Below are 10,094 nucleotides of genomic sequence, written 5' to 3'. Positions count from 1 at the left end.
CCCAAGCCTGATAAGAAGTATTTAAGTCAAATAGGCAAAAAAGCTGCAATTTTGGATGAAAAATTACATTTTCCAAAATTTAATTCAGTAAACAAAAACAAAAGCTCCAGGCGGATTCAAACTCATGATCTGCGGTTCAGAAGCCCATGGCCAATACTTTAAACACTGAGCTTCAACGATACACAACCCAATCGAACAATATAAACAGTTTAACAAAACATCTTGTGACGTAGTGTCTTAAAAAGTAGAAGTCTGGGTGTAGTGAGGTACCTTAACAGCTATTGTCACATATCCTTGAAAATGATTTGCTACTCATCTAAAAGTTTATTAGTTATTCAACCCATTCACGTAATATAAAGAAATCCTCTAGAACACTCTCTAATATTGTCAATTATCTTTTGAAAAAAAATTGTTCACCTGGGTGGCATTGGATTCTAGAGTATCAGTTTTGCTCAGAATAACTTGGAAATATTTCACAAATGTTGTTTAAAAGACATCTCTGAAGAACTAAAGGGAATTAAACTTATACAAGTGCAAGCTTTTTTTTTTATTGTACATTTAGGTTTCTCAATTCCTGGTACAACATGCAGCAATAATAGCATTTTTGTGCTTAGGCTGCTTAATTAGTGTACACAAAAGCAATACTGTTGGATAAAATATACAGAAGATATATACCCAACAAAAACATATTCTCAGAAAGTGCAATTATTTACTAGATGTAACTCACTTTTATGAAGTCAGTTGTATTGAATATTGAAAAAATATACAAACGACTTTGAAAGCTTTAAATTTTTGTGTGTCTTTTAATATAAATATATATACTTGCCACCAGAGACATTTAAAATAACATTTATATCTCTGTTGCCACGAGAATGTTTAATAGTTTTCGTACCAATTCGGAATTATGAAGTTTGTACTTGTGGCTAGTTATGGTTCCGGCTAAAAGCAAGCCATTTGAAACTTCCTACTTTCTTCTGAGCCGTGGGATCGTAGGTCGATTTCACGAATAGCACTAAGAGCAAAATGGGAAAATCCAACCCCTACAAGGATTTTGTGTCTGGCGGAGTCGGTGGCGTGTGTCTGGTAGTCGCCGGACATCCATTGGACACCATCAAGGTAAAATTATCGACAGAGCAGAACGGCCTACTTAAAAAGATAAAGATCCGGCCTTCACCTGTCCCACTTTTGTCATAAATTTAGATTATGTGATTTAATGACATGTTGAGACGTCTTTCTCTTCTATATTGTTAAAGTGACTGAACTTTTAAACATTAAGCGGTTGTGAAGGATAGACCCGTGGGGGAAGGGGGAGGGTTGTTTGTGTATCCACTGGATCCCCTTTGGCAGTTTTTTGTTTAGGATATCTCACTAAAATCGCCAAGTTTCAAACCTAGCATTTCTATCTGATTGAATTAGGCTAAATAAAGGCTTATTTGCTGTTTTTCGAATTATAATTCTTTTGCCTCAAGAATTAAGTTATATCTTTTTCGTCCTTTAAGATGAATTTGGTGTCATTGTGCAGGGACGATGAGATACTATATATACTGTGGAATCATCATTAATCGTGGGATACCAATGATTGTGGCTTTCGTGGGTAACCCTTACCCACAAATTTACATCCTCACGAATTTACACAATCATTTGTTTAACATTTATGAAAATTATCCTGAAATTATGTCCCCATGAACCACAAAATTTTTTGGCTATACCCATAAACATTGACCCTCACGAATAAACATGATTCCACAGTAGTATATACAACAAAACGTCCCTGGTGTTATATGTACAAGAGTGAATAAAATCAATGGAAGAATATACAATTTAGGAACCAGACTTGGAATGCCAATATATCCATACTTTATTGATATTAAAAAAATTACCTTACTAGAAATTTAATCATGTATTATCACATTATTAAATTTGTAAAATTTACCCACGATATTAAGGTCCGCCTACAGACCATGCCACCCATAAAACCAGGAGAGACGCCGCTGTATAAAGGAACCTTTGACTGTGCCATGCAAACCATAAGGAAAGAAGTAGGCTCAACTTTTAATATCATGGATTTATAAAAAAAAATCATTGATATTATTTGCTTTAACAATTTATTTCTACAATATTACACAAGCCCTTAAAAATTTTGGTCACAGTTCACATTTATCAAAAATATGTTTATTCATGTTCGAAGAAATGAGTGTTTTAAAAAACAGGTGCTCTTCTGTTGCAGGGTTTCTTTGGTTTATACAAAGGAATGTCCGCCCCTGTCGCTGGGGTCACACCTATGTTTGCTGTGTGTTTCTTAGGATTTGGTGTCGGTAAAAAACTACAACAGAAATCTCCTGACCAGGATCTCACGTAGGTTAATGAAATGTCAGGCGTAATGGAGAGATTCATTTATCTCAGGATACTTGGGTTAACAAGCCACTGACCTTTACTATAGATACATATTCTGTTGCCAAGGGCTAGAAAATGTGCCTGAAAACCACTTGGATTAATGATGAATTTGCTCTGTATTTTTTAATAGATATCAATAAGGTACATACACTGGTTGTTTGAATTTATATCTTAAGCATGGGGGATGGAATATTGAAATGATCAATTCATTTGGAAAACCATTCACTATCTAGAATTGATATATATGTATAGCTAATGAATCTGTTGTAGATATCTTCAATTCTTCAAGGCTGGAATGTTAGCAGGTGTTTTCACAACAGCAATCATGACTCCAGGGGAGAGAATCAAGTGCCTATTACAGGTGACTTGTTAACATCAATTCTCTGTAAAAACTTATAAGTTTTAAAGGCCAATGCAACAACTTACATATTTCTGTTATGACATAAACTAGATTAAGAAAAAATAGTGCTCATGCATATCATCTGACATATTTATTTGTTGGACAACAGATTCAAGCCGATTCTAAAGTGAAAAAGTACGCCGGACCCATTGACTGCGCGAAACAGTTGTACAGAGAAGGTGGCATTAGGAGTATATACAGAGGAACAGCGGCGACTCTACTCAGGGGTAAGAGGGGCAAACCAACCCGAACCCCTTACCCTACAACGCTCGGGGAATCACAGATACACTTTTTGGATGATTTTTCTTAACTCTTTGTCAGTCTGACTGTCTGTTTCTGTATTGTAGATGTACCAGCCTCAGGGATGTACTTTATGACGTATGAATGGCTCCAACATGTATTGACACCTAAGGGACATGAGTAAGCATTGCTTTCTTTTACACATCCATGATGGCTAATTGGGGGGGGGGGGTTATCCGAAATATGTTTTAAGACTGCATCAATGCTCTTTTTTAAGACTGATTATGTAGGTACCAAATTAAAAAAAATTTCACACTGATGTCATATTATAATGAATAACGATCATTGGTTGACGAATTGGATCACATATCAATCATTGAAATTCTTCAAGTAAAGTGCTGAGTGAATGGACAATTTAAGAAAAAAAATAAAAATACTCTGTCAGTTTGCATTTGATTGACATTTGAAAATCATCCATTTTCAGTCGAAATGAACTAAGTGTGAGTCGGACGTTAACTGCCGGTGGATTTGCTGGGATGTTCAATTGGTTGGTCGCGATACCACCAGATGTGCTCAAGTCACGACTACAGACAGGTAAAATAATAATTGCACAATGCTTTAGTCACTGCCGCAAACATGTAAAATAACAAAAGTACACTGCTTTAGTCACTGAATCAAACAGGTGAAATAACAATTGTATACTGCTCAAGTCACGTCTACAAACAGATGAAATAACAATTGTACTTAGTGCAAGTCACGAATGTAAACAGGTAAAATAGCAATTGTACAAAGAACTCCTCACTGACGTATGTTTGGTGGCAAAATTTTGTGTAAATTAAATATGAGATAATATTGGAGAAGTCTTTTAAAATCAATTGTAGCATACAAATTGATTTATGTTCTTTTCACTGTTCTAGCCCCGGCAGGAACCTATCCTAACGGAATCAGGGATGTGTTCCGAGAGCTGCTCCGGAATGAAGGCATCTTTGCTCTGTACAAAGGTGTCATTCCTGTGATGTTAAGGGCATTCCCAGCAAACGCTGTAAGTTTGATTGTATTTCCTATTTACTTGTACCAGATGAGTGTATTGTAAGTAAAATATAGAGATGCATCTTGTTTTATGTTCTTGAATGATATCCTCTTGAATTGATACACAAAATTTAGACATTTTTTTCCCACATCAATCTGCATTTTTCATAAAACAATGATAGCCTTCACAAGACAATGTGGAACAAGGAAAGTTATTTAAATTTTTTTTCATTAATTGTCTTCACCCATTTGACTCCAAGAAAAGGCAATATTTTCACCAGCATCACACAGAGCATATAACTTTTAAAATTGAAAAGATATTTTATATAATTTCATGTGCCTCACTGGTAATTAGATGTATCTTTTTCAAAGTTGTTATCAGTTTGCATGCAATACCTTCCTTTGAAGATTTATTTTGTATCTTCTTGAGCTAAGTTGGAATCTTTAGTATAAGTTGGGCTTTCTCAAGGCATGTGTGCCACTTTTAAGTCATATTGCTTCTGACACCAATTGCCGGTGTGTATATCATGCCACATATTTTTGTTGTTTCTATCAAAGGTCATTTATTTAATCCTTAATTATTTGCGTACTGTTACTCAAATTAGACCAAATATATCCAGATATCAGAAATAAATAATACATTTATCAAGAGCTCAGTGGTATGAGTGCTGGCATGGTATGCCAGAGGCTCCGAGTTCAAGTCCTGCTTGGGACCTGACCTTTCACCACCTGTTACAGATATAACGCTATGACCCCTTTACAAAGTATATCAGATTCCCTATTCTTATTTCAGGCATGTTTCCTTGGTTATGAGGTCACCATGAAAGCTCTGGATTGGCTATTTCCTGAATGATGTAGGACTAGACAATTTTAGGATCGGATTTATTTAAATAGTTGAGAGACACTTTCCAATATACAGATACTGCCTATAATTGAAACATATTTGTATATAATGAATTTTGTTATGACTGAAATGAAATAAATGTTATAAACAAATTGGTATGGTTGTGTATCCATTTCTTCAAATACTAGCAAACTTTTATGCCATGCTATACACTATACAGAGCTATGATATTTTTAAAGAAAATTGTAATTACGTTGGTTGTTGAAAATTTTTATTAGAATTTTTTTAATATATATCTCCCGACATACATATTATTTATATGTATAGAACAAAAATTGCACATTAAAACAATACAGAAAATAAATAACAATATCTTAATAATAATAATAAAAAAATTCATATTTACACCACAGAGATGATCCAAGGTCAAAATGTCAAATAGTGGCCCAGGCCAAATCTGTGTATGGGAATGATGAGGTATGAAGACAGCTGGTACATGTATATGTGTCATAGCTCAAAGAACAGCTTACCACATTAACACGTTAAGGACTTGATACAATGCAAAAATAAAAAAAATATAGCACCCAACTTCTAAAAACGCTAACATTTGACACCAAATGAACTAGGTTTAAATTACAATCCATCTAATTTAAACATATTATTTTTGATACATCAAATGGAATGGGCAACAGGCATAGCCTTTATAAAACCCTTTCACAAAATTACAATTTTCTGTCTATTACATGTCATTCAATATCATTTTCCAGGCAACTGGATTGGAATTTATAAAAATTTTCAGGTTCCTAGAACTTTATGATTGTTTTAGCTTAAAGAGACCCAGCTGACAATAAAAACACATCATACTACTTTTGTAATCACAAGACAAACTTCAAAAGCGGGTTATTTTGATAAGTAGTTGCGTTACTATAGAAACAAGGGTTGATCATGATGATGGGAACACAATATACAGGATACAAATTCAAGTAGTTAATCTGTTTTTATAGAAACTCAACAAATGACACAGATAACAAAGTGAAACTAGAAATCCATGTGATAACAAAAGCAGATCTACATGTACAAGGTAACTAGAATACATCATATTGTGGAGGTTTTAACTACAGTGGAACATGTTTATAACAACAACTCGACAGTGGATTTTCTGATTATACTGACGTAGATTTCAGTTTAAAAAGTACATGTATTACCTTTGGATCAAGGATTAGACTTTAATTTGTATCATCTATATACCAGGCCTGGGAAACCTAAAGAAATATTTCATTATTGAAACTAGAAATTATCCTTCTTTTTTAGGAATCGATCTAGAAAAAAAAAACCCAACAGTAGACTTGTATAACATAGCTAAGATGGAACTTAGAATTGCAGACAAACGTACTGAGGTCTGGACAGACTAATGATATATGAGATACTATATAGTATTCCCAGGCCTGTTCTCAATATCTCTCATAATACAGTGTACATATCTATATACAGCATTAATTAATACAGGTCAGATCGAAGTGTTCACAGAGTGAGGTCTCTACATGCAACATTCAATAAGTCAATACTAGAGGTCAGTGGGTACCCATACATCAGAACTACCAGTAGGTTATTATTGCCAGAGACAGCAGCGCCTGTACGTGAACAGGATGATGGAAAACATCATGTTCATGAATATTGAGAACATCATGATTCATGAACATCATGATTGAGAGCATCAGGAACATGATATTGGAGAACATCAAGGTCATGAACAAGATGACTAAGGGCATCCTTAAGAGAATATACTGGTAGTTTACATGAACATGATGATGGAAAACACCATGTTCATGAACATGACCATTATGAACATCATGAACATGAACATCCTGTGCACGAACAAGATAATTGAGTACATCACAGACATGAACAGCACAACGGATGACATAATGAACCTGATGATTGAGCACATATCATACATGAATATCTTCTAAATGAACAAGCTTATTCAGTACAACGCAACAGTCACTTCAGATCATCAATGCAGATCATCTGAATATGGACAAAGATGAATAATTTTAATCATTACAGAAACAAAAGAAACCTTAATTGCAATTATGGTATTTAAATCAACCCCAGGAAGGATTCATCATAAGTTTCTTGCAATGCACAGTAAATTAAATGAAGCTGTCTGCTTGGATAAAAAACTAAACTAAAATCATATCCTAAAACAAACCCAACAGATCACCAAGGTCTTTATTTTGCATGGCAACAATTTTTTTTCAGTAATTTTGCATTAATACATGTACCTACATCTTTCTAAAGCATGACTAGAAAACTATTTGAGAGGGATTTCAACATTACTGGTAAATGCAAGCTACAAAAGAATTGTTGCAGCCCATGAATGTATTGTAAAGCAATGATCTGATAGTGAGTAAATAATCAATGCACTTAATATGCAATAAAGCATCGAATCTTTGCAGAAAATGTGTCAGAACAAAGCTAAAATCAATTTGATTTCACAAGACTTTCACAAATTACAAACTCTCAGAACACTTATTCCTGGAAGTTAGCAAAAGTGTCTCCATCACAAATCCCTCCCCTAATGTTATACAAAATGATCAGCTTCATTTAGCAATTGATAAACAAGAATGTAAATGATTAGAGTTCTTCCCCTGAAAATGGGGGGTGGGGGGTGGGGGTTGGGTATTGATCTACAAGTCAAACTGTAAAACTAATGGTTAGAGTTTGGTATATGTAAGTCTTAGGTAGAGAACTGTTTTACTTTGACTGCAATAAACTCGGAGATTAAATGTACATGTATTACTTAATTATTATACAGTACATAGACTCACAGAGTGTATACAGTGTATTATAGATAAAACATAATTATACAATTCTTCTGCAAGATGTTAACAAATCTTAGATTTGGATCTTTTAAAAGACTATCAAAACAAAAACAGAGAAAAAAGGAAATAATAACTAACTATGATGAATTAATCTCTTAATCAGTTATTTAAAACAGTCAAAAGAAAAAAAACTGCATACTTATTTGGTATACAGCTAACTCACAACATTATAAAAGTATGATATTTGTACATACCGTAATCCAAACTTTGGAATTTCAACATCATAAATATAATATAAAGCAAATAAATATGTTTTTGGAATAAGCATACACACTGTAAATACAGCTCACAGTGGAAAAAGGTTCACATTAATACAATAGAACTATTTCCATGAAATTCACTCTAAAATTTCATGGAAAGAGGGCATCTTCATCAGAATGTCATGGATCAATGATTTTCACAGACAAAGATGAACTTTTACACCCCCATAGAGGTGGTCAACATACAAAACAGCCACACACATCGAGCTCAAATAAGGCATATAAAACATCCACTTACGACCAATGAGAAAGGCAGTGACCCAATATTAACATGGCTTTATATATGTATACGGATAGAGAAAGCGACACAGTTTATTGTATAACATATAGATATACTGGTCATATCAAGTCATGCATAACAGAGGAGGGAGCGGTGGCTTCAGAGGGAGTGGTGGCCTGCTGGTTCCCGTACTGACCAATGAAGGAGCCGTCCTCGTTGAACTTGGTGGGGTCAACGTCCCCGTACTCCTCCAGGCTGTCCTTCTCACTCCCCTGTGGCCCCTTCTCCATTTCATCGTAGGTGTTTCCCGCTAAAGGCCACTTCTCTGAACTGAAATAAAATAAATAATAAAATCATTTTATGTGCATAAATCAAGGACATTCAAATTATGTACGTGTCTAATAGGATATCTGAAACAAAGGATGGTTGGAAAAAAATTATAAAAACAACTTTACCCAAAAATAATAGGGTTCATGAGTAAGAGATTGTGTGTGCTGGTAAAATGAATATTAAAATTCATCTCTAATTAAAACATTCAATTTCTCAAACAAAAGTTCAAGAGTTATGGTAAAGATTGACTGAACTATGAATTATGAAAAAAAAATTCTCTGATTAATATCTTGAGATGGAGTGGAGTTTTTCTTTCACTTACATCTGGCCTGGGGGCCATAAAAGTTAGACGAGCTCACTTTCGATCTCAGTCTCACTTTTCCACTATATCTTCCTTTGATAAAAGTGAGACTTAGATTAAAAGTGAGCTCATCTAACTTTTATGGCCCCCAGGCCCATCTGGTTTGAGATAAGGAATTTTGATTGCATTTGAGTTTGAAGGGGAAAAATATTTACTTAAAATGCTTGCAGATATGTAGTTCTCTCGTATTCTCAACTATTTGACCATAACCGTCAATCAATTTGAGTAATTTTTTTCTTCAACAATATAACTAAAGTGTTTGATGGGGAATCTGATGTTTGAAAAAGAATTGTCTGTAATAGGAAATAAATGATAAACTTTGTACACAAAACAATGTATGTATCAAATTGGTATTTCATCATAATATATTTACACCAAAGTTTTACCCCAAAGTCATCACCTCTAAAAATATATTTTTCTTTGAAAACGCATTATGCAAAAGAAATAATACAGAAGCATGTACTCTAATAAAAGCCAAATGAATGAAGGCTTTGCAATCTTTTTCAACCAAATTAAAAAAACAAAGCTTTTCTAAAACTTCCATCAAAAGAAAGATGAAGCTACGTGTAAAATCACATACAGCAGTGACTATAAAGCTAAACACTAGATCTCTGTGAAGCTGTCTCATGTCCAAGCTCTCTATATCATGCATCACAAAATAGAAAATGACATCTAGCTTTCTATCAATGCAAGAGTACCAAATCAATGGTCCAACCCAACCCCCCCCCCCCCACCCCACCCCTATTCACCCAATCAAAGAATTCTCTGTTGCAAACTATCTGGTTGTTCGCTATAGCTTCTTTCATTGCAGAATTTAGATAGCATTATGCTGTACAGTAAGAGAAAGGAATATAATTAATAAATTATACATATTGGAGTAGACAGGTTGAGATATTTGACAGATATATACAACAACTTAACGTAAACAAGCCTGCACTGCCTACTACTTGACAGCACATACCCTGCCAACAACAAGAATTAACCTACCACAAACCTAGCCTAATGAACTAATCTCCAAACACAGCACAAAACACTGGGCACTAGGGCCCACTAACTCAGCCGCCGCACAGACTAATGCTGCAGCATTTTGTGACACATTTAGGTACTAAGACGAAAAGTGAAATACAAGGT

General features: G+C 34.4%; 2 protein-coding genes across 6 annotated transcripts in view; one reads left to right on the top strand and one right to left on the bottom strand.

Moving 5' to 3' along the window:
- Positions 1 to 957: 957 nt before the first annotated feature.
- Positions 958 to 5,059, top strand: LOC128158306 (mitochondrial carnitine/acylcarnitine carrier protein-like). Its single transcript, XM_052821092.1, has 9 exons — positions 958 to 1,116; positions 1,947 to 2,039; positions 2,228 to 2,355; positions 2,665 to 2,755; positions 2,904 to 3,021; positions 3,142 to 3,214; positions 3,519 to 3,628; positions 3,952 to 4,076; positions 4,857 to 5,059. Exons 1-9 carry the CDS (start codon positions 1,024 to 1,026, stop codon positions 4,914 to 4,916), a joined length of 891 nt encoding a protein of 296 aa, XP_052677052.1. The 5' UTR covers positions 958 to 1,023; the 3' UTR covers positions 4,917 to 5,059.
- A 102-nt stretch (positions 5,060 to 5,161) lies between these two features.
- LOC128158305 (neuroglian-like) overlaps positions 5,162 to 10,094 on the bottom strand; it is a 54,759-nt gene continuing 49,826 nt past the window's right edge. For 4 of the 5 annotated variants that reach the window (XM_052821087.1, XM_052821089.1, XM_052821088.1 and 1 more), the window contains one exon: positions 5,162 to 8,602. In XM_052821087.1, the coding sequence (XP_052677047.1) occupies positions 8,392 to 8,602 (211 nt within the window). In that variant the 3' untranslated portion in view covers positions 5,162 to 8,391. The remainder of the gene's footprint in view (positions 8,603 to 10,094) is intronic. The other variant, XM_052821091.1, reaches the window with a different exon arrangement.

The sequence above is a fragment of the Crassostrea angulata genome, chromosome 8, assembly GCF_025612915.1.
Source record: "Crassostrea angulata isolate pt1a10 chromosome 8, ASM2561291v2, whole genome shotgun sequence".
Classification (NCBI taxonomy): Eukaryota; Metazoa; Mollusca; class Bivalvia; order Ostreida; family Ostreidae; genus Magallana; species Magallana angulata.
The sequence above is the reverse complement of the archived record's forward strand: the minus strand, read 5'-3'. Positions and strand labels throughout refer to the sequence as shown.

What these genes read in the sequence shown, in the direction of transcription:
- LOC128158306 (XM_052821092.1), top strand. Translation starts at nt 1,024, where the DNA reads ATGGGAAAATCCAACCCCTACAAGGATTTTGTGTCTGGCGGAGTCGGT. An exon ending in TGCAAACCATAAGGAAAGAA is followed by an intron (nt 2,040 to 2,227) that starts GTAGGCTCAACT and finishes CTTCTGTTGCAG; the next exon opens with GGTTTCTTTGGTTTATACAA. An exon ending in TCTCCTGACCAGGATCTCAC is followed by an intron (nt 2,356 to 2,664) that starts GTAGGTTAATGA and finishes AATCTGTTGTAG; the next exon opens with ATATCTTCAATTCTTCAAGG.